This window comes from Macrotis lagotis, chromosome 7 (assembly GCF_037893015.1).
Source record: "Macrotis lagotis isolate mMagLag1 chromosome 7, bilby.v1.9.chrom.fasta, whole genome shotgun sequence".
NCBI lineage: Eukaryota > Metazoa > Chordata > Mammalia > Peramelemorphia > Peramelidae > Macrotis > Macrotis lagotis.
The window spans coordinates 161563349-161589135 of NC_133664.1; the positions used below are offsets into that span (position 1 = coordinate 161563349).

Genomic DNA, 25787 nt, shown 5'->3' on the forward strand with positions numbered 1-25787 from the left:
AAATCAGATCCTGAAAGAGGTCAAGTCATTTTACATAAAAGATAAGACTACTGTTTTCAATTTTTAACAGAAGTGAATTATTGGATTCCCATTTATTTCATAGTTATACAAATGTTCTATTATATTAATTTCTACCATAGACCAAAAATTTAACCTAGAGCTAGGTCTTTGCACTCAATTAAGTAAATAATTTCCATTTCCTTGATGGTGTGATTTCAAGGACATTCTGAGCAAGAATAGAATGCTTTTCCTAAGTAAAGAGTATTGCATGAAATTTTTACTATGGAAGTTTCTTTCAATTAATTATCTTAAAGCTTTGATCTCTGTTAAAATGGTGTCATGTATTTTTTTAAGATATAGATGACTCAATACTGGTGGGGAAAGGATAAATATAACATGATCCCACTCTGAGGCAAAAAGAAAAGAAAGAAAAATTAATCATAATTGCTACTTGCCTACTTGGGACCAGAAAGTTCTTCCTGTCTGAATTCACATTTCAGAGGGGATGTGCACTGTTGGTGGAGTTTTGAACTGATTCAAACATTCTAGAGAGCAATTTGAAATTATGTTCAAAGGGCTATAAATCTATACAAACCTTTAATTCAGAAATACCACTATTAGGCCTATATTAAGAAGAGATAATAAAAAAGGGAAAAAAAGACCCACATGTATAAAAATATTCGTAACAACTCTTTTTTGTAGTGGCAAAGAATTGGATATTGAGAGAATGCTCATCAATTGGGGATTTGTTGAACAAGTTGTGGCATATGAATGTAATGGAATATTATTCTTCTAAAAGAAATGATGAGGATGCAATTTTCAGGAAAACATGGATACACTTACACGAACTGATGCTGAGTGAAGTGAGCAGAACCAAGAGTGAAACAAGACTGTGTTGTTGGTCCTTACTGAGGATGAATATGGCATCAAGGTCAGCTATCATACTGCCAGTAAATTCTTCCACTTGAAAAGGCTACAAGCTAAAGTGGAAGGAGTATTGGTGCATGATTTTCTGTTTTCAGAGGATTGTGCACTTGAGGATATCTCTGAGACAGATACAACAAAATGGAGATTGATTCTCTTCTACTTATGCTAATTTCGGTCTAACAATTAATACCAACAAATCACAGGTTTTCCATCAGCCAGCATCATGTCATCTGTATGTGGAACTATAGATTACAGCAAATGGAAAAGTTTGAATACTGTGGATAAGTTCACTTACTTTGGCAGTGTAGTTTCCAGGGAGAAACACATTGATAATGATGTTGACACACGCAATTCTGGAGTTAGTTCATTGTAGGAAGGCTCTGAGAAAGTGTGGGAGAGAAGTATTAGACCAATTACCAAACTGAAGGTCTACAGAGCCTTTGTACTGAGCTCCTTATTATATGCCTTGAAACCTGGAGAGTCTACCAGCATCATGTCAGGAAACTGAATCTCTTCCATTTAAATTGTCTTAGGAAGATTCTCAAGATGACTTGGCAGGAGAAGATACTAGACTCTGAGATCTTTTTTTTTTTCCCCAGGCAACTTGCTAATCATTCAAACCTTACTACAGAGAGTACAATTCTGTTGGGCTGACCATGTTACTTGAATGTCAAATATATACTTTCCAAAGAGACTTTAATGGGGTATTAACACAGGGCAAGTGCTCAACAAGAGTATCAGAAAGAGAAACAAGTACACTCTGAAGGTGTCTCTTAAGAATTTTAGAAATGATTGGGAAAAACTGGAACAAGACTTCCCAGAATGTCATGCCCTCATCACAAAAGGGTGCTGTGGTCTATGAGCAGGGCAGAAAGGTAGCAACTCAAAGAAAATATGAGAAGTGTAAGGTTGGAATTCCCATTCCAGATGTTCAAATGAGCTATTTTCTGTCAGACCTGTGATAGAATATTCTGAACTCGATTTAGTCTGATCAATCCCAGTCAGACACACTGTAAGACTCTAGCACAGTGATGTCATTTTTATTTTCTTTGATAATGAAGGACAAGAATCAATCAACCAACCAAATGATTTGCGGACTGAAATGAAAAAAGTTTATTAAATTAACCAAATCAAATGATTATTTCTAGGAAATAATATTGAAAAAAGTAGACATCCAATTTACAGCAGCAAATTCACATAATAATATTGCATTTGACAAGAATAAAGAATTAAGATTTGGGCATAAGAATTCATTATTTTGGGGGCAGCTAGGTGGCGCAGTGGATAAAACACCGGCCCGGAGTCAGGAGTACCTGAGTACAAATCTGACCTCAGACATTTAATAATTGCCTAATTGTGTGGCCTTGGGCAAGCCACTTAACCCCATTTGCCTTGCAAAAACCTAAAAAAAAAAGAATTTATTGTTTGGAAAATATTGTTGGGAAAACTGCAAGGTACTATGGAAGAAACTGGGAGTAAATTAATATCTTAGATTATTTACTAAGATTAGATTTTAAAAATATGACATAGATATAAAGAGACACCTTACAAGAATAGACTTGTGGACAGGTGAACTATGAATGGATAAGAGACTAAGAATAGAGTTAAGTGTAAGATGGACTATTTTGATTAGATTAAATGCTCTAAATCATTATTGATCAAAGAAATGCACATTAAAACAGCAGTTTGGCTAAAATGATACAAGAAAAAAGTGTTAAATGATGGAGGGGATATGGAAAAATTGGGAAATTATATCATTGTTGACGAAATTACAAATTGATCCAAATATTTTGGAGAGAAATCTTGAATTATGTTCAAAGAGTTATTAGACTACTTATATCCTTTAGCTCAGAAAACCACTATTTGATCTATTTCCAAAGATGATTAGAAAAAAAGAAAAATAAGCCATATGTTCTAAAATATTTACAGCAGTTCTCTTTGTGTTAGCAAAGAACTTGAAATTATAGAGGTGTCCATCCTAGTTTAATAAACTATGGTATATGATTGTGATGGAATATTAGACCTGGGGGGGAGGGGCACAAATAGTTCAAGAAATGATTTGGCTTTGTATGATACTTTGGCTCATAAGAAAGACTGTGTGTCCCTGGAGGGTACTTGGAAAGGGGTTCAGGTAAAAATGATTACAAATACAAATTAATGTAATTTGAGACAATGCTGCTTATCAAGCAATAAAGCAAGATAAATAACACCAGGTGAAGAGGCACAAAGATGTATAATTTTAGAGGGAAAGAAGGAAGAGTGTGAACTGAGTAAATTCTATTCAATAGCTTTTGACCTAGAGAGGGAATAATATATAATTATATAATATATATCATATAGTGAAAATAAACTGAAAGTTAAATTTTAACAGAAAAGTTAAAGGGGAAAGGGAGTAAAACTTTGATGAGGAGGAATAAGAGGAAAGGAAAGAGAAAAGTAAAAATGGAGCAAAAGGAAGCACCACCTCTTCTTGCTTCTTCTTGACTATCTTAGACCCTGCAGGATATCTACACCTCTCTTTCCTTCCTAGGCCATGTGTTCCCATGCTAGGCCTTGGTGGGCCTCCCATGCCATTTGTCTAGGGCTTGCTCTCTCCTCCCTCTCTCTCTCTCTCTCTCTCTCTCTCTCTCTCTCTCTCTCTCTCTCTCTCACACACACACACACACACACACATACACACACACACTTAAACTTCAACTAATCTATCCTTAAAGTGCTTACTGCTTTTCTAGGAGGAAAAAGTTTTAGCCTATTTAGTTGGTAATAATTTGTAATAAAATCCTGAGCAGTTTAAAAAACAAGACTCTTTTAATTATCCAAAATAACTTTAAAGGACATATGAACAAAGATACTTTCTGAATCCAGAGCAAGAACTGAAAAATAGAAGTGTATATATATATATATATATATATATATATATATATATATATATATATATAAAAGAATCTTATGTGTTTGTGTGTTTGTGTGTGTGTGTGTGTGTGTGTGTGTGTGTTTGTTTGTGTCTAATAGTAGCCAACTGTAGGATATGGGAAGAAGAGAAAAAAAAAAGAAAAAAGAAAAATTTCCAGGATAATTTGAAAGGAGTAGCAAGTTGTCTGTAGTAGATTTACAGTTTCATGTTTAATCATCTTGTTTTTGGACTCAACATTTTGGGTCATAAATTAAAAAAAATTCAAAAGAATATTGAAAAGGTAAGAAGGCAATAAGATATGGTCCTTATAAGACTAACAGATATATATTTGTTACTGGAGGTGAGAGAAATCTTATTGGATGGGTAGTCTTGATCACAGGGGCCAGATGAGGGAAAAGCTTTGATAAAAATTCAGTTAATATTAGTTAATATATGCTTGATAATACTTTGCTTCAGTGCATAGATCAGGCAAACAATACAGATTGAGATTTTAAAAAATCTTAATGCTTAAATGCTCAGAACACAAGGCTAGAAATGGGAAGATCTAGGTTGTATCTTCAACTTTATGAATTATTTAGATTTTAGATTTCCAGCAACAAAATAAGTATAACACATCCATAGATTTATTGTTCTGAGATGCTCTATAGGGAATCTTTATTATAATCCAGTAGAAATCTTTAAGTAAAAATAAGATTTCTGAAAAGTATTCATAAATGTTATATTAATTCAAGTTGTCATTGCTGTTATCCCTTGGGATTGGAAAGTTTTTCTTATTCTAAATTATGCAAATATTTGCAACAAAAATAGTGATGAATTCAGTCCTAATGCTTAATCCAATTTGGCCAAAATTTTATTTTTTAAAAGATACTTGATATTGAAAATTATGTGCAAGTAATTTCCTAATAGCCAGAGAGATATTAATTAGGATCATAGAGTTAGAGGTAGAAGATATATGTCATTAAGCTTGCAACAATTTTTAATGAATTATTTGCAAGGTCATACATTTTCCAGCTGTATGTATGTATATATATATATATATATATATATATATATATATATATATATACATATATATATACATATATATATATATATATATAATTCTTGTGAAATTCCAAGACTTTTATCACTTTAATGTTATCTCTTAAATATAGTTTATTTAGCAGTTTTTTTTTTAGTTCCCATAGAAAAAGGGTTTAGGTTTTTTTTTAATGACACTTTCTTTTTTGGCCTTGTTTCTTGTGGTCAAGAGGATGGGAAACTTAAGGAGAAAATTGAAAGTATTTATTTCTTTCCACAGTTACTATTGACAGTTCTATGCACTTGCTCTTAGTCCAATTTTACTGTACAAAACAAGCTAATCTCAATCTATTTCCTTCCTACATCCACCACAATATGCTATTGTACATAAAGTCCTCAAATATGAGGCCATCTTAAGTGATGTGAATGTCATCAAAAATGACACCGTCCCTGAAATATCATTCCTAATCTACCTGTCTGAAATTCTCACCACGGACATATATTCTTAGGAAACTAGAACCACATTTCTTCTTGTTATTGTTGATGTTTTCCTGGCTTTTGCAAAGCCTTTGCAAAGCCAATGAATTCATCTGAATGTCTTACAACTTCTCTGTTAAATAACAGTTTTCAAATCTCAGTTCTATGCACTGAATTTTAAAAAGCAGCAATATGTTGCTCATTTTTTTTTTACAAATAGAATTGAGTCAATTATCACAAGGATGGAAAAGAAAAGAATGTACTACCATTACCATTGCTATGTTGTGTTACATACGTGGAATTTCTTTTTCCTTTTTTTGTATTTAAGTAAAAATGAATAAAAAATGTATCAAGACCAGCAGATTTAGGGAGAATACAAATGTAAATGATTGCAACAAAATTCTAATATCAATTAAAAAAAACAAGTACACATAGTCAAAAAAAAGAGAATTCATATATTTGTCATTTCTTTACACATTTGTCTCATTCTATACTTTGAGTCCATCACTCCTTCTTCAGGAGGTGGGTTGCATGCTTTGTCCTCCGAAGTCATAATTAGTTATTACCTTAGTCAGAATTCTTCAGTTTTTCATAATTCCTCTTATTTAAAATATCATTATATAAAAATTATTTTCCTGTTTCTGTTCACTTAATTCTGCATCAGTTAATACAAGTTTTATCAGGTTTCTCTGCAACCATACCTTTTATAACTCTTATTTTTTGATATGTTTTTGAGTCCTAGTCAAATGAAAATAAGACAACACATTTATTGGGCTTATTATTAAATAATACTTGAATTCAAAAGAAAGACAAAAACAATAACTATTCTCAGAGAGTTCATTTCTAATGTGAGAGACAACATAATTAACCAGATACATACACGCTATATACAGAATAAATGGGAGGCAATCTCAGAAAAGAACACAACAGCAGGTGGGGAATTGTATGAAGAAATTTAAGCAGTTTTGGAGGAAACCAGAGTACATAAGAGAAAAGAATGAAGAGTATTGCAGACATAGGAGATAAACAGTGCAAAGAGACAAAGGTGGAAGATAGTGATATGTTTAAGGACCAGCAAGTAGTCTAGTGATGCTGGAATAAGGAACAGATACAGGGAAGTAAAGGTAAAAAAATAGTTTGAAAAGACAGGAAGAGGTCAGATAATGAAAGACTTTACAAATGCTCTTGGAGCAATAAAGAGGCATTGATGTTTCCTGAATAGCGGGTAACAATCCTACATATGCTTTTGAAAAATCACTTTGACAGAAAGTTTGGAAAGATTTTCAAAAAGATTGGAGTCAGGAAAGAATTGAGTCAGTGAGTTCAATTAGAAAGCTATTGGGAGGCTGCTAGGTGGCACAGTGCAAAGAGCACTAGCCCTGCAGTTAGGAGGATTTGAGTTCAAATTTGACTTCAGACACTTAATAATTGCCTAGCTGTGTGATCTTGGGCAAGTCAATTAACCCTATTGCCTAAAATAAATGAATTTTTTTTAAAAAAAGAAAGCTATTGAAATATCCTCAGAGAATGATGGGGAAGATAAACACTAGGATCTTGACTATATGCATGGAAATCAGAGGAAGTATTTGAAAATATGTGGTAGTGATTTAACTACAGATTAAGTATATATAATGAGTACAAGAATTCAGGATGATTCTGAGGTTTAGTGTTTGGGAGACTGGGATGATGACGGTGCTCTCAAATTCAGAAGAGAGGAGGAATTGAAGGAGGGGAAAATAAAATTAAAAATACTTTGGACATGTTGCATTCCAGATGCCTGCAAGTCACCCATATGTCGATAACCAAAAAGCTATGGTTGATGTTCTAGCTAAGAAGAGATACTTGGGATAGATATTAAAAAAAATCTAAAAGTCATCTGTATAGAAACCATAACTGAGACCTTCAAATAAGAAATAAGCACTAACAGAATATGTGAAGAGAAGAGTACTTAAGAGCCTTGAGGAGCAGCTAGGTGGTGCAGTGGATAAAACACTGGCCCTGGAGTCAGGAGGATCTGAGTTCAAATATGACCTCAGACACTTAATAATTACCTAGTTGTGTGACCTTGAGCAAATCACTTAACCCCATTGTCTTGCAAAAAAAAAAACCAAGAAAGAACCTTGGGGGACACTATGACTAGTGGAAGTAAGTAGAAGCAAGGGAGGCTATGAGGAAACAGATAGATAGATAGGAAGAGACTTAGGAGAGAGTAGTATCTCAAATGATTCAGGAAGAAAAGAAAACAAATGGTCTTAATTTGGGGGAGATGAAGTATAAAAATATATCTTCAGCTAAGAGGGCAGAAGAAGGGGAAGAAAGAAACTTGACAAAAGAAGGTTTACAAGAGCTGATGTGGAGAGTGGGATTAGCAAACTGATATGGAAAGAATAGAATGATTATCCTCCTGCAGTGTGGCCCCCTGGTCAAATTTGATAGCATAAATTTGTTTTAGACCCAGGCAACATGACTTCATGATTTCCTTCAATTTAATAGCATGAAATAGAAAGAAAGTATTAATGCAAGGAGTAATATAATGTTGAGTTAGCAAGCTGTGATTGGTAGCATGATGGATCAAAAGATTTAAAAGTAGTAAATAGTGTAAAACTGAGTTTATTCAGCAAAGGGTAAATACAGAAAGCAGAACTGAATATGGTTTAAACGCAGGGAAAATTATTTGGAAAAGAACTGATGGGTGGAGAAAGTGAGTCATTATCATAGTGAAGAACGTGATTAGGTGTCATAAGACAGAAAGGAACTATTATTCTCTGGTTCTGTTAAAAAATAGGATCTGATGAAGCAATGTCAGTGTTTCTTATTATGGAAGTAGAACACTTGTGAGTAATGGAAGATGAAAAGTATGATCATCTCAGTGTATAGATGAAGTAGAATAGAGTAGATCATGGGAATTAACTAAATTAAGGAATTGATTGGAAAGACAGAATACTTAAGTGAGCATTAATATAGATGTGCATATTTTTATATACACCTACTTATGTTTGTACAAAAACACATAAATATAGTTCTTAGGACTATTTCAATCTACTTCTAATTTTTCTCCCTTTTCCAATTTTTCACTGGTTCCAATTCACTTTCACTCAGTTGCTAAAGTGATTTTTCTAAAGTATAAGTCTAACTATGCCACCCAGTACTCACAAAATTCTACTGTCTCCCTATTATCTCCAAGATAGTTATCTATATGTATATATAACTATATCTAACAAGTAGACAGACAGATAGACAGATGATAGATAGAAAGATAGATAGATAGATATGAGAAGGCATGATAGAAGCTCAGAAGGAGAGAAAGATTGAGTCAGATTCTATCCTCATTGAGGAAGAAAGAAGAATGCCCTGGAGGCTGAGAGATAAAGGCAACAAGAAAGTGTGAATTTGTTTAGTGTGCAATTCAAAATAAGATTGCTGAGTTGTGGTAGAAAAGACTCTAGAAATGGTAGTAGAGAACATGGAATATTCTGACTATACCATTATATCCAGAGCACTGGGTCATATGAGATAAAGTATAGCCAGAATTAGAAAGGGTGTTGAGAGAAGCATTGTCATTAGGGAGGAATCAGCTTTAGTGAGCATCAGAAGATGGAAATAGTTGGGGTGGGGGAGGGGAGAATAAGATTTAAGATGGAAGGAAGTTTGATATTTTTGCAACAGGCCTTCCAGAAGATACCATAGAAGAGGAGGTAGGCTTCAAGAAGGATATTTGATGATTCTGGTTAGGATGCATATGCAGGCATATAGAAACAAGGAATGGGGTTTGTGTCTCCAAAGACAAGGGGTCAGAAACATTGTGTTAAGGAGATTTTAAGGAGGGGAATTGTGCTAGCCATTGAGAAATATATCCAAGCAGTGCTTCAGTGTTTGGAAAGAGGCCCAGCATATGATTAACCTGTTTAAGGTCTTCCCTTGGGGAAGATGGTGATCTTTAATCCTGTCAGATGCTAAAAGAACTACCATACAGAAGTCAGGAGGCATTGGAATCTAGTTGGGTGTGATGATGCCTTGTATTCAATGGAAAAAATACTGGTTGTGGAGTTTAAATTGCCTGGGCTAGATGAACTATATAGTTGGGTACTGAAGGAAACAGACAAACTTGCTGAATCATTGTCAGTGTTCTCTGAAAATTTCCATAAAATGTGAAAGAAATTACATCAGTCCCCTTTACACAAAAAGGTAGAGATAATAGTCTAAAAGACAGCGACCACCAGATCATTGTTGACTTGTCCTGCTTCAGGTGAACTGACAGCTTAAAAATTTTGCAAGTAATCTGCCCTAGCACATTTAACAACTAGATGCAGAACTCTCAGAGTTTTAGAACTATGCAGAATGAGGAGCAACACAAATAAAGGGAACTCTTTAGTTGCCACCCATTCAGTAGCCTTTAGCCAAGAAGCAGACTTTCAGAGGGCAGTCCTGCTCCAAATCAGTGATTTCATGGCATCACATTGATATCAGAGTCATAAAGAGGAGAATAAGGAGTAATGAGAAGACTTGGAACCTTTAAAAAGAAAACTCTTGCTCTTCTTATTACTCCTAAAAAGGATGAATGCTTCCACAGAGAGAGCAAGGAACAGGACTTTGTAGGACCTGATAAGTCATTAAAGTAATGCTATGGAGGTCATGGTCTAAAAATGGCTATGCAGACTCCATAGCAGACGTTTTGCACACTTCTGAAGCTCTCTTAGGATTTTTATTATTATAATGCCAGTTGAATCAGTTATGGATGAACACTACCTTCAGTCTGATATCTGTCCCTCTTTAGGTATCTTCAGAAGGGGAGTTATGGGGACTTGTTCCTATAAAAATGAATTTCCATTACAGCCCACTTCCTAATAGGATCTTCAAGGGAGGGGATGAAAAATCTTAAAAGAAATGATTTAATAGATTTTATGAATGTCATCTCACATGTCACATCCTATGACCAGCATGATTTGTGAACAACTAGATCTCATCTTCTGGATCAGGTCCTGCTTGGATGACATGAAAGTTTAGATATTGGTCTTCCTAGACAACACCTGCACAGGTATAGGCTGACCAACTGGCAAAATTTGAAAAGGAGCTGTGGCCTAGGAAAATACTACTGTAAATAAAGCAGATGCTTTGTGATTGGGCTAGGGGACACTTTGTTAGCTGGGCAGAGGATGATACCTATTCTTAGATGGAGATATGGATGTGGTTTCTAAAAGAAAATCTGAAAGTAGGTTGACTGATTCTCAATGTATGGTGGTCCACTTAAAGTTATACAACTGAATTGAATACCAGAACTGTAGGGACCCTTCAACTCCAGAAAAACCCAAGACATCTTCTAGCTTCTTCACTATTTGGATCATTATGGGGGGGAAGAGTTGAAAGTGGCATAAGGAAGCTGATAGCAGAAGAGAAATCATAAAGAGATGGGCCTCCATGAGCTTTGAAAGTCAGCATCTAGTCTTTTAGGCAGATTATTTCCAATATGTAGGGTAGAATCAAATGGAAACCCTTGGATATTCCTAAGACATCTCATGTAAATAACATCAAATAATATGGGGTCCCTGAGGATGCAGAGGATGAAGAAAACCAAGAAAAATATCTTTGACATGATGTAGCTGGAAGAAATTGGAGTATTTTGTTATATCAGGTTCCCTCAAACCCATCCTGTTTGGCCTGTGAAGAAAGCAGTTAGAGTCCAGTAGATAGAAATGAATGTCAGGAAACTGAACAACATCATTCACAACACTAAAGCTATTCCTGAACTTGTCAATACTGTAGATCAAATAACCCCGGTCTAGAATGAGTATGGGATTGCTGACTGTCCCCAATGCTTTTTTATCTGTTTAGGTAGCCAATATTGGTTTGAATACTGCTTTCATCTGGGGAGGAGTACAATATATTTTCTTATACTTTCCCACAATCCAAAAAGAAAATCCAGTTATGTATTGGACTTTTTGAATTCCTACCTGAATATTCTGATGGTCCCTTATTTACCTAGTTACCCAGATACCTAGATTTCTACAGATACATCAAAAGACTGCACATTATTTAGGTGAATAGACATAAAATGCTAAGTATTGTATGTAACAAGTTCTACAGTGGATAAAGTTCTAGGGTTAGAAAAAACTGAGTTCCTCAGAATGGCAAATTTGACTAGAAAGGATAATGATCAGGGTTGGAGGGGATATGGGAAATCTGGGACACTAATGCATTATTGGTGGAGTTGTGAACTGATACAATCTTTTTGAAAAGTAATTTGGAATTATGTCAAAAGGACAATAAAATGTGCATGTCCTTTGATCCAGCAACATCATTACTGGATATGTATCCTGAAGAGATCATGAAAAAAGATAAAAATCCCACATGTGCAAAAATATTCATAGCAGTCTGTTTGTAGTGGAAAGAACTGGCAATTGAGAGGATGGCCATCAATCGGAGAATGACTGAACAAATTGTTTATATGTATGTGATGGAAAGCTATTGTTCTATAAGAAATTATGAGGGACAGGATTTCAGAAAAACCTGGAAAGACTTGCATAAATTGATGCTGAAATGAAATGAGCAGAACCAGAAGACCATTATGTACACTAAAAACAACATGGGGTGATGATTAACCATGATGTACTTGTTCATTTCTGCAGTGCAATAATCAAAAAGATAATTTTAAGGGATTGTGATGGGATTGTTGACTGTCCCCAATGCTTTTTTTATCTGTTAGGTAGCCAATATTAGTTGGAAAATACCATCCATATCCAAAGAAGTAACTGTGAAGTTTACATGAAGACCAACACTTATTATTTTCAATTTTTAAGTTTTCTTATATATTATATCATTTTGTTATCTCTTCTTTTTCAATCTGATTATTCTCTTACAATATGTTCATTTTTTTAATCTAGGTTTAGCAAGATTACAAATGTAAAGCCTATATCAGATTACTTTCTGTCAGGGGGAGGGGGAAGGGAAGGGAAGGAAGGAGAAAATTTTTAAAACTCAAAACCCTGCAAAAAATTATTGATAAAAACTACCATTTTATGTACTTGGGAAAAAACGAATAAAATATTTATATAAAAAAGGGCTAAATTCAAATTCAGCCTCAATTACTAACTAGCTGTGAGAAGCTAAGTATTCATTTAATATTTGTGCATCTCAGTTTCATCATCCCTAAATTAAGGATAATAATAACATCTGTTCCATGATGTTGCTGAAGATAAAACAAGGTAATAGTTGTAAAGCACTCTTCAAACATTAAAGCATTATATAAATATGTTACTGTTTAAAGACAAACAGGACTAAGCCAAGGACTAGAGGATCCTTGCTGAATATCCTTTCATACCTAAGAAAGCCTCCATTTTAGTGGATAGAGCACTGGCCATGGAGTCAGGAGTATCTGAGTTCAAATCTGCCTCAAATACTTGATATTGTGACCTTGGGCAAGTCACTTAACTCCATTGTTTCACAAAAAGGCAAAAAATTTAAAAAAACAAAAAGACTTCATTTTGTTAAATGTTGGGATTACTTACAATTGCTCATTTTGTTTTAACATCAAACCAAAAGTAATAGGGTACCAACCTGAGTCAAACCCACCCCCAACATATATATTCACTAACCATACTTCAAATAATATGTGGATTTTTGCAAGAACTTCACTGTTCTATTTATCAGACTTCATTCTCATTCTTTCTTTTGTCATTTTTTTGAAATGGGGACCAATACTGTGGCATCTCCAAATTCTCTGAAGTTTTTTCAAAAATCAGTGATAGTAGCTCAACAATCCTCTCTGTCATTTAATACCCAAGGATGCTGTAGGCACAGTTTTAAAGCCAGTACCCTGCTCAGGTATCATGTTGGAATGAAATATCACAGAATATTGAACAAAGAAGGAAATTTCCTTTGCCTTAACTTATCAAGGATATACAACAAAGCTACAGTAGCACATAATAACCTCTGGAAATGCATTTGATTAATGGATAATATTTGAATTAACTAAGTATATTATTTATTTTTACTCAGCTCACTTAGATTTTGATTTTTTTTAAATTCTCAATCTTTTCACATTCTGTCAATGATGGCGATCAAATCAACAGATATCAATTGAATCTGTCAGTTGATAAATATTTATTAATGTTTCTTATATCTTCTTTTTGTAAGCTAGGGACAAAAATATGAAAAGATTACTTCTGTCCTCCAAGTATATCTAATTGAAATGTTTACAAAAAAGAAGATAAAAATTTGAAAAAAGATAAATAAGGCAGGATGGAAAAGTTCGAAGAAGTCCAAAAGAAAATAGATGAGTGGGAAAAAGAGACGTGGCTGGCTTGAGCTACTCATTGAAATGTTGTTATTGGAGTTCATGACTTTTTTCTCCAGTCCGAAAAGGCATATTTAGCTAGGAAAATGATCATTTATCTAGTATCAGAAATAGAAATCTCATTATCTTCTAGGAATAAATCTGTGTGGTACTCAAATCTCATCAGTACCCTCTGAGTGGACCCTGTTACTAGAGGGCAGGGCCATAGGCACCAGGACTTCTATTTGAAGAGACCAACACAGCCTTCTGCCTATTTCCCAATAGCTACCCTGGTTTGGGATACCTCTACCTCTTGCCTCCCTTCCTCAGGAAATTCATCATTGAGTATCTCATTCTATATGATTGAATTTGCCTGATAATCATTAAATACCCTCTACCCCTATAATTGGATGATGTGACTAGAGGTCAGAGTAGTGGGTTCTCGGACCTCCATTTAAGGAGTGATAACTTCTCCCCATCAGTTCAACCTGTTTCATCTTTTTTATGTGCTGTCTTCTATTAGAATGCAAGTCCCCTGGGGACAGAGACTGATTTTGTTTTATTTGTATTCCAGCGCTTAGTACAATGTCTACAATAAATGCTTTATTGCATGACTATCTCAGTTCAAACTTCATCAACCTGAAAATGACCACTGAACTCTGGAGATAGTGAAGAACCATTGGGGTTTGTTTGGTGAAGCTTGGGTGATATGATCAGATTTGTGCTTGAGCAAGAGCAGTTTGATGGGGTATGTGGGGAGATGGAGTGGGAAAAAATTACTTGGGGAGACCAATCTTTAGCTGTAGCTCAGGTGTGAGGTACTAAGCGAGTATCAGGGTTTGGGGGGTATCAGAGGAGAAAAGAAGACATATGAGGGATATTATATGAAAGTAACATCAGAATGACTTGACAACAAATTCTATGTTGGGAAAAATGGTGAAAAGAGAGCTCAGAGTCTAGAATTATATATAGGTTATGAGTTTGGGTTACTGAAAGGATGGTGGTACCCTCAAACAGCAAGATGGAAAGCAGGAAGAGGGAAAGGATTTTGGGGGAAGAAACAGTGAGTTGTTTTGGACATATTGGGCTTAAAGTGTCTCTGGAATATCAAATTATCAAGTTCAATAGTGAGTCTGAACATCAGAAAGGTTAGGGCTGGATAAACAGATTGAATTATCACCTGCACAAAAAAAATAATAATTAAATCCATGGGAGTGATGAGAAAAAAAAGTAGAGGAAAAACTAATAGAAATGATGTAGTACTAGGGTCATTTAATATTATTATTATTATAAGTATAAACATTTTTATTATATGCATAAAGTAACAATATACTTAAATATTGTTTAAAAGTAGCCAATGCAAGAATTTTCTCCCCAATTTACAGATGAGAGATGGTTTGAAAAGTGACTTTCCACAGTCTACTGACTGAGAAATGACTGATCTGTACCTTTTCCAAACTGGAGTTTAGCCATTTAGTTTCCATGAGCATCAATTTCCTCATTTGCAATTTAGACTAGTTTACCTCTTAGGTTCCTTCCAGATCTATAATTCTAAATTATTTTCATATCCCATTTACTGATATAATAACACAGTCATTGCATTTTTTCTTTTGATAAATAGTGAATTCTTACCACCTTGCATTTTAACTATATTTTTAGTCAATGCTAATGGGAGTTGCCTTTTGGAAAAATCCCAAGAACCCTGACCTATAATTTACAACATTTATTTAATGGTACAACAGAAAAAACAAAGGAACATTCCTTAAAGTCCTCTGAGACTTTCCCTATTAACATCCTATTCCAGATTGTTTTGACTCCTCCTGATAGACATCCCTTTCTTGTACCTGCCATTTCCTATACAACCTCCCCTGTAAGTGAGTAGGCAATGGTGAAAATGTACCTAATCATTTCAACCTTTCCCTTAGAAATGTAATTAGCATGAGTAGAAATTACCTGTTTTATTCTACAGGATACATCCTTTCTTTCACCATTAATTAACAAGTTCCTGATGGCTACCTAAAATAGTAAACTTTTCAGTCAGCTTGGCTCCTAAATGCAATTGAGGAAGTATATCTTATAAATGGAAGATGATTATGTGGAAGAACCAAATGACCAAAGTACCAACCTTATTATAAATCCAACTTGCTAATTAATTACCTTTTCCTTCCAGTGCCAGTACCTTGGCTCATACAACTCACATTCACTATATTGGCATTGCTTCTGGCAAATGCCAGAAAGGGAAGATATTTTCCTGTCAATTACTGAAATGTGATAGATTTATCTTAAATTAGGATTTAAAGTTCTAGCATTACTTTTTGAGCATCTATTCAAAAATCTTGAACAAATATTAGAAAGGGAAATTAAGGAAGGGGGACAAAAACCTATTACTGCTTTGCATTGTTGATACTGTTCCCTGGACAGTGAGAGTAACATGATCTTGGCACAAATTCACATACTTCAGTAATATCAGATTTATTTTTTAATGGAGGAAGGGCACACATCATGAAAGTCTGTGTATTGATTGTGTTTAAATTAAATTTTCTTCTTAGAAAGAAGTACAACTTACTACTCTCCCATTCCAAAACATCAGGAAAAATTCAGTCATATTCATGGGTTATATCTGGAAGTATGCTTTTTTAGAATATTTAATCAATCTCACTTCTAAATGATTCTGGTTATAAATAGAATTCAGTTATGATTACAACTTAAGAAACAAATTCATTTTATTATAAAAGATTATCACCTTCATTGCAGCCACTATTTTAATAAAAGATTTCATAGGATAAGAATTTGTTAACTTGGAGTAAAAATATGCCGATATGCAAGATATAAGCAAGAAATAAAGGAGGATAGATTAGAGAAAGAGAAGCTAGGCTCAAATTCTTCTGCTAACATCTGTTACCTCTGTCTTCTTCGTCAAATCATTTAAACTCCCTAGGCCTCTGGTTTCTTATATGCAAAATCAAGTGTTTTGATTGAATGGCCTCTAATATTTGTTCTAGTTCAAGTGCTAAATTGATGATGAAACTGAACAAATAAAATTTCATTTGATTGACTAACTGATTTTCTCATTGTCTGCTAGGTCTGAGAGAAATAGTATGGTTGACACCATGATAGTTTTGAAAATGTTTTGAAAAAGAAGCATTCCTTGATCTCAAGAAGGTTTCAGAAGTTACATTGGCAGCAGTTTGTGTTTGGGGGATACAATGTCTACACAACTGCAATCTTTATTCTATGTAAATAATTTTTTCTTTCCATCCAAACAATTTTATTTGTAGAAATAATCTTTTCTTTGATATAGTTAAGAATTAAACTTCATCTAAATATTCCATATTTATTTTTCTTTGAAAAAAATTGAATTTATTGCAGAAATAAGCAACTAATATACATCTTAAAAATCATATATTGAGGGGTGGCTAGGTGGCCGCCACTGGGAAGTGGATAGAGGAGAATTTGAGTTCAAATCTGACCTCAAACACTTAATAATTACCTAGCTGTGTGACCTTGGGCAACTCAACCCCATTGACTTGCAAAAACCAAAAAAGAATCATATATTGAGAAAGTATTTCTTAAACACCGATTCAAAGGACTGTGATAGGTACCAAGGATACTTAAAAATACAAAATAAAACTCTATGGTCCAACCAAATTGCTTTCCTTGCTGTTCCTCACAGAGCTTTCAATAACATTCTCTATATAAAGCCCTGTGCTTCTAAGGAGTGATGTTTATGTTTTAAAATATGAAGGACAGGAACAGTAGAAAATAATTACCCCCCACACCTATTTAGTTAAATGTGTGTATATGTATGTATGTATGTATATATGTGTGAATATTGTAACTGATTCTCTGTTTAAAGGCTATTGCTCCCACCTGCACTATCTGTCCTTAGTTGTATATCTTCTTCCCTCTACAATGGACAAAGGACAGTTTGATTTAACTGAATTATCTCATCTCCCATAAAATTGCTTTTCTTCTGCTATCACTTTCCCAGTAATCAGGAGATAAGGCATACCCCATGGCATTTTATTCATGATTCCTTTTTGAACTATCAAATGACTGGTCATCTTTAACTATAGTAAGGATTTATGTCAGAGAACTGAAAAACAATTATGGTATAGTGCTCCTGACTGAATGTTCCTTTTACATCTAATCACCTAATAAGAAAATTAAAGGAGATTGAGAGGAGGTCCCTTTCACCAGTACCGATGAGACAGGGTGGACAGATTTTCAGTCAGAGTGATTAAGGAAGAACACAAAGGCATGTTAAAGAATATATTTAGGTCTAGCATAACCCATTAATCCCTGAAGATACTAGCAGGAAAAAAATATATATAACCTCTCATTTTCTTATACTTCCTGTCAAAATATGAAAATGAAAACCAGATGTTTAGAAAATAGAATGAAGGAAAAGCGTATAGGAACCATTTTCACACATGTTGATCACACATATTTTTAAGGACAATCCTGCACTGTCCCCTGGGTGAGAGGACACTTCATGTCTGAGTCTGTAGTTGACAAGCTGTAAACATGAAACTTGGGAGCAGATCAAGAGGAAAGGTCATCCTGCTGTTTCCTGACTCCCTGCTAGCACTTGTGGCTCTCAAGAATTCTATGGTGGATATAGGTGGACCTACCCTTGTCTTCCTGTTCCTAGGCCAACTTTAGCCTACATCTTAGTTACCTCTAGCTAAACTTTTTTTTTATTCTAAATTTCTCCACCACAAGTTGTCTAGTAGAAATTCTAAGTAGAGAGCTCCAGTCAGTCTCTCATGTGATCTGTGGAGCATAGTTGATCAAGTCCCCAATGCCCTTGTACTCTGACTATATATATGAACCAATGGTTTATTTGAAGCAGCAAGAAGTGGAAAATATTTATCCTGGCAATCCTGCATTCTCTCCACTTGTGTACTGGAAAGGACCTAGAATTCTGATCCAAAGGAATGATCCTGATCAGGCCATTTAATGATTGTGTAAACTTGAGCAAACCACTTGAAATTTGTGAACTATAAATGCCTCATCTATAAAATGACCAACATAAAAAATGATGATGGGAGGAAAGTACTTTCTAAACCTTAAGATCTATATAAATGTAAGTTCTTATTATTAAATGGTATGCAAAATTATTTTCTTGCATTAAATGTGCATACCTAATGTACCAATATGTTCACTTTGTGTGCATTTGAGACCTAAAAAAAGGATGTATAGAAATTATGGCAAATAATTTTGTTATTTTTTTTTAGGATTTTGCAAAGCAATGGGGTTACGTGACTGGCTCAAGGACATACAGCAAGGTAATTATTAAGTGCCTGAGGCCAGATCTGAACCCAGGTACTCCTTACTCCATGGCTGGTGCTCTAACCACTGCACCACCTAGCCGCCCCCTAATTTTGTTATTTTTAAACTACTTACTGTCTCTCTTTTTGCAGATTTCCGGAATCTCTTCTTTTCTGTCATTATATTTACTTGTTCTTTACATACACTTCATTTCCCCTTGCTGTAAAATCCTTTGGCTAGTTTCCATACCTGGAATGTTCTTCCTCCTTACTTCTAGCTCTTTAAATCCCTATATTCCTCCAAATTCAGTTCAGTTCATGTGACACCTTCATGAAGTCTTTCTTTATGCCTCCAATTATTAACACCTCCCTTTCTAAAAGTCACTCTTTATTCATTTTTAATGTTATATATATATATATGTATCATCATTTGACTGTAACTTTGGTTAGGCCAGCAGAGCTGTTATTTCATGTGCTGTACCTGAAAACCAATTGGAGCTGCTTAAAACAATTTTCCTATCTTCTGGGCAAAAGTTCTTCAGTAACTCACTTTTCTTCCCAGTTCACTCACTACCCTTTTGAAATATAGTTTGTTTTTCCACTTCTTTTTTTTTTAATTTGGCCAAATTTAAAGAGAATTAATTCTCCAAGAGAAGAATCACATTTCTGCTTGTTTACAGTACTGATTAAGTACAATGTCATTCATTCCTCTCCCTCTACATCATTCAAGTATTAAGAATACCTATATTTACTCAGTAGCTCAATTTTTTTTGCACTTCATCTTGATCATAGATTTGAGTCTTTCAGATTTTGAAAAACTATGTTGAATGGTTTCTTCTGTGGCATTTAATTAATGTTTTAAATGCTGGCTCCTGAAGGGACACCTCCAGATGGGACCTGGGAACACACCAGGTATAAGTAATGGAATGTCTGTTGTATCCTGGTATAATTTTAAAATGATGAGGTTACAGATTTAAATTCTTTCTTCTTCTTACAATGACATGGCTCCTCCTAACCATTCTGGTTCTTATTTAGCCATTGATTATTTCATTACATTTATCAAGGATATTTGTCTCATCATGAATTTTACCTCAGAATTTCTCATCCTTCACTCTAATGGTCATATTAAAAGTATTAGATTAGAGTGTGTTCTTGGAAGATATCTTAAATCTCTTATTCCCATCTTATAACCTTATATTTCTCACCTTATTGAACCATACATTCAATTTCTTCTTTTGTCAGGACACCATCCTTTGTAAAGGTAATTTTGAGGGAAAAGAAAAAGGAAACTGAAAAGAGGCATGGTGGGGTGGGAAGATACATGGTAGAGTGAAGTCTGGAGAAAAAGGAGATTGACTATACTGGGCCTTCTTCTTAAACAGAGTTTCTGAAAGGAGTCATTCATATACATTGAGAGGCCATGGAATTTGAGTGATTTCTAATGTGCAAATGCCTGGGTTGGACTAAGGCTTCATGATGTAGAGCTGAGTTATGATAGACAAAGTCCAGAGTATAACTTAGAAAGCATAAAAAAATCACATTCATTGGCAAGTGATGGTGAAGGTTATCGAAAAGTTTAGCCAGACAATCTGCAAAAGACCTAGTAGAGTGTGGCATCACAAAAGTTAAAGGAAGAGAGAGTTTCTAGAAGGAGATGCTTTCCAACAGTGTAAGATTCTTGGAAGTGAAAGCACACGGACACTAGAAAATTACCTTGAAATGTTTCAGTTGTGTCCCTCTTTTCTTCAAACCATCCTCCACATAGCTTGCAAAGTGATTTTCCTTAAAAATAAGTCTGACTATATCACCTTTCAATTTAATTAGCTTTAATTGTCCACTATTATCTCAAGAGGATTGAAATACAAACTCTTGTTTGGTGTTCAAAGAACTTCCCAATCTGGTCCCTTCTTACAACAGATGACTTCTCTTCTAGCACTCTATAAACTGGTCAGACAATAGGACTTGCTTTCTCACACATCTCAACTCTCAACTAAAATGTACTTTCTTCTTATCCCTGTCTCTTAGAATAATTTGTTTCCTTCATGATTCAATTCAAGCATCCTGTTTTAAACTTTCTAATCCTCTGAAATACTATTATTCTTTCCCCCCAAACTACCCTATGTATTTGTGCATGAATATATATATATATATATGTATGTGTGTATACCTATATGAATATATTCATATATATATATATATATATTATGCATATATGTGAGGACAGAATTGTAAACTTCTTAAGAGTCAAGAAAATTCAATATTTTCTTAGTATTCCCATCATGGTAGTAGGACTTAGTATTCATTTATTAAGTGTTTATGAAGAGAATTTTGGTAGAATGGAGATTTGTATGCAGGACAGATACCAAATAGCAAAATATTGAAATATGCAGGAATGTGAGTAGAGGATCTATGGAATTTTGACTTTCATCAGTTTTCTCTTTCAGAAAGGTGTAGAATGAATCTTGAAGGAAAAGAGATTGTAGGTTTTCAGTGCAATGACAACATTTTTCTCTATTCATTCTTTTGGTCTACTTTGCAGGGGGATAGAGAAAAGGATCTCTCAGTCTTGGAAAAGGGTAGCCAGCTATAGATATAGTTTTCTGAAGATTGGCAGGATACTATAAACTACAAAAAATTGAAGTGTGTAGCATGATCAATGATTGGAGTGATGAAATTGTACTCATACCCTGACTCTAACTCTGCCTCAGACACTTACTGCTATATGGTCCTGAGTCTCAATTTCCTCATCCACCAAATAAAATGGTTATATCTCAATACTCTATAAAATAAGGGGTTTATACCTTGACCTATAAGGTCCTTTCCAGATTTAAATATATGGGGGGGGGGCAGCTAGGTGGCATAGCAGATAGAGCACCAGCCCTAGAGTCAAAAGGACCTGAATTCAAATCTGACCTCAGTCACTTAATAATTGCCTAGCTGTGTGACCTTAGGCAAGTCACATAACCACATTGCCTTGCAAAAATCAAAAAATCCCCCAAAAAACAAACAAGCAGATTTAAATCTATGATCCTATGAAGGAGAATTTGTTAACAATAAAGAGAATGAGAACTCCAAAAGAAACAATTGAATAATAGGGTGACATCTAGATTTTGGAGGGGTAGTAAATGCATAAGACAATTCCTGGTTATGCTGCTAAAGTCGGGGAAATAGATGAATAAAATTCAGAAGTGTAGTGTTTTCAGTGGATTTTAAGGTTCCAATTCATGCTAAGCCATGAAAAGAGAGTCTGGGAAAAAATTCAAATATTTAGGGAAATCCAAAGAATACCATAGAAGAATATAGTGAAGAGGGATGAATTAAGTCAAGGCTGAGCAGGATGGGATGAAATTTTAAGAGGAATCACAGAGAAGGATTTTTGTGGAGGTTTTTTGACTTAAGGTTCAGGATAACAGAAATTTAGAAATAGTGCAGTGGGAAATAAGAAATATGGTCTATTAGGAGAACTTCTTTAGTGACAAGAAACCTCTTACAAAAGTTGCCCTTTTTTCCCTGGGCATGTTACTTAACCTCTTAATACCCTAGGCTTGAGGTGTCAGCATGGAGGTCTTGTATCCACAAGTGCCCTACAAAACTCTTAGCTGTGGGGCGGCTAGGTGGCACAGTGGATAGAGCACCAGCCCTGGAGTCAGGAGTACCTGATTTCAAATCTGGCCTCAGACACTTATTAATTACCTAGCTGTGTGGCCTTGGGCAAGCCACTTAACCCCATTGCCTTGCCAAAAAAACAAACAAAACCTCTTAGCTGTTCTAGTTACAATCTAATAGAGAGATGGGTTTTTTCTTTAAAAAAACTAAACTACCATACAACATAGATAATATTAATTTGTGGCTTTCAAAGTCAGTATGTTGTTACTGGGATAAGTTTCTATTTGAATTTTACTCCATAACTCTAGGCAACTTTTTAAGATTATCTAAGACAAAGAATGAGGCAACCTGCATTATTAGTAGTAATTTCCTCAATTGAGATTTCGGAATATCAATGACATTACAGAATTTCTTAATATCAATGACATTATCCTTCAGCCTAAAAGGAAATAAGTGAATAGAGTACCAATCTGAAGTAAGGGAGGCACATCTTTCAACTCTAGCCACCAACTTGACTTTGGACAAGTCATTTAACCCCCTTTGCTTTAATTTCTCCTCTGTAAATTGAGTTGGTGATAGAAATTATAAACCCTTCAAACATCTTTGGCAAGAAAACCCCAAATGGGGTCACAAAGAGTCAGACATGATAAAAAATGACAACAAAAAGGGTCATGGTCAAATTATAATTGCAGAGTTCAGCTGATGGGTTGAGAAAGGCAAAGAGGAGTGCAGCTGGGACTTCTCTGAATCAAGTGATCTCCCTAGGTGGTCATGGAGAAATTGTGAAAGAAACTTCCAGAGGGTTACTGTATCAGCATTCAGAGGTCCTGGCTGGACTCTCAAAATAATCAGAGTCTACAATCTATTTTATACTAAACAGAAGTGACACAACAGAACTAAATTCTTCCTGTCTAATGATGACCTTTGGGCCCCCCTAAAGAACAAAAATCAAAACAAAACAAAACAAAATGAAACATAGTGGTGGGAATTTTCAAACTCATTCTATCTACAGTATTGTAGCCTGAGCCTGACACTTAAGACCTAGAGAAAAAAGTAATGGAGCATGCCTCATTGACATAGAAGGAAGAATGAGCATAGTGTAGAAATCATGCTTTTTGGTTTTGGTTTGTGTTTTTAAACTGTGGAAGCAGGCTTGCTACAGTCTTACAAATCCCCGAGATGAGTTAACTCCTCTCTAGTTTTCTTTTAACTCCTTTATTCCAGGATGCTTTTTGAATTAGAGCCCATAGGGTTGAATGGCTCAAGATCACATAGCTAGCAGGTTTTGCAACACCCAGCTTGAAATTCAAGTCTCCAATTTCCAGGAAAGAGTGTTTTATAATTTAACCCACTCAGTTAACAGATTTTTAATAAAATTGGAATAAAAAAATTTCATTAAAAAGCCCTTTCTATGACACATCTTTGTCACTGACTAGTTATGACCTGTGGCATGAGGACAGTGAGCATACAGAAAAGGGAATGAATGATTGAATGAATGAAACAAATAAATGTTCATTATATGTACAGAAACAGGTTTCTATATAGCTTCATGGTCATTACAGTATCTTTATTTTTACTCTGTCCATTACCCTCACCCTTTTTCCAATGGGAACCTTGGAGTTGGTCCCTGTTGAAAACTAATTTTTTGTCTTATCTAGACATTGACTTATTTTGCCTTGAATATCCCTCCTGATCATCTCTGTACTACCACATTTCAGATTGAGAATCATTACTACTTCCTATTTTTCTGTTATATATTGTCTTTTTCCTTTAAAAAATAAATTTCTCAGGGGTGGCTAGGTGGCATAGTGGATAAAGCACTGGCCTTGGAGTCAGTAGTACCTGGTTTCAAATCCGGTCTCAGACACTTAATAATTACCTAGCTGTGTGGCCTTGGGCAAGCCACTTAACCCCATTTGCCTTGCAAAAAAAAAAAACCTAAAAAAAATTTCTCAATGAAAGTAATCATTGATAAATCTATCCCAGACAAGTAAAGGATTGGGTACAGAGTAGTAACTATCTTTCTATGTATCTCTCTGTGTCTGCCAGTTGCTGAACTAAACCCTAGGGATACAAAAACAATCAAGTAAAATTATCTCTACCCTCAAGGAGTTTAAATTCTAATAAAGGAAAGCAAAATGTATTTTGACTGATGGTCATATAGGTTTTGATCTGGGAAATTAGAGTAATGAGAGTCTAGGAGTAAATGCTTGCCAATTACCTACCAAGATCAGTAGTATTGTTCTTAAAACTGCTTTCAAAGTTGGAGATGGAGAAGGCTGGGAGTGTTGGTATTATGTGAAATAAAGGGAATGTTTACCAGTTGGAATCTATATCTTTAGTGTTGATCCTTCAGTTTCAGAGATGGAGGCCAGAATACAGAGACACAGGATGACCAGGAAGTAATATGGTGGACCTGAGGATCTGGCAAGATAAGGTGGGAGAAAGCATGTCTGGCTGTGGGGATTTGGATGACACTTCATATAAAAGGTGACATTTGAGACAGGTCCTACAATAGTTTCATTGGATTTCAATAGGCTGTCATGGAACCAGATCAGAGAGTAGGGGCAAGGGAATCAATCTTGGTATCGGCAATGATGTGAGCAAGAGCACAGAGGTAGGAAAATGAAAGCTATATTCTGGGTATTGTAAGAAATCCACTTTGACTGGATAACAAGGAGTACTATGATATATTGATACAAAGGTTGGAATTTCTCTGTGTAAATCTTTAAATGCAAGGCTAAAAGTTATTAATATAGTAAATAAGTAATAACAGAACCTTTCTTGAGAGCAAGATTTCACAGAGAACAGAAGGGATAAAAGAGAGGGGGTCTGATTATCCATTGATATTTTTTGTGAAGATTGTGTTAAAAAGTGGTCCTTATTAATGTGGGGAAAAAACAAAAGAAAAACCTTTTACTATTTTACAATTTTGCTTTTTGTTTACTTTGATCATTTATCTTTTTCAAAGTACTTTCATATTGCATCATTTGATCCTCACAAAAATCTTGTTAGGAAAGCAAGATAGATATTTTTGATCTTCATTTTACAGATGAAGAAACTGGGTTCTCTGCCTGAGGCAAAGATTGAAATTGAAATAGAAACTAGAATCTAGGGTTCCAGAATCCTGAAACTATTCCTACATTCTTTCCTTTTTTAAAAATTGATATTTTATTTTTCCAAATGCATGTTATGAAAGAATTTTTCAACATTCATCCATATGCATATTTATATTTATGAGTTACAGAATTTTCTTCCTTCCCACTCCTCTACACTCAGCAGCGAACAGTCAGGTTAACAT

At 34.8% G+C, this 25787-nt stretch overlaps 1 protein-coding gene and 1 long non-coding RNA gene across 5 annotated transcripts in view; one reads left to right on the plus strand and one right to left on the minus strand.

Annotated features, from left to right (window-relative positions):
* The window catches only part of GNAT3 (G protein subunit alpha transducin 3), a 159581-nt gene that overhangs the window by 98000 nt on the left and 35794 nt on the right, over window positions 1–25787 (minus strand). The window contains exon 2 of one of the 4 annotated variants that reach the window (XM_074194023.1): window positions 1223–1307. The exons of 1 other annotated variant lie outside the window; for it this stretch is intronic. In XM_074194023.1, the coding sequence (XP_074050124.1) occupies window positions 1223–1254 (32 nt within the window). In that variant the 5' untranslated portion in view covers window positions 1255–1307. Of the gene's footprint in view, window positions 1–1222; window positions 1311–25787 lie in introns of those variants that run through there. 2 more of the 4 variants (XM_074194025.1, XM_074194024.1) reach the window with 2 other exon arrangements.
* Window positions 18374–25375, plus strand: LOC141493121 (uncharacterized). The gene is made up of 3 exons (XR_012470120.1): window positions 18374–18696; window positions 18848–18898; window positions 24843–25375. It is a non-coding gene; the product is annotated as an uncharacterized LOC141493121 (long non-coding RNA).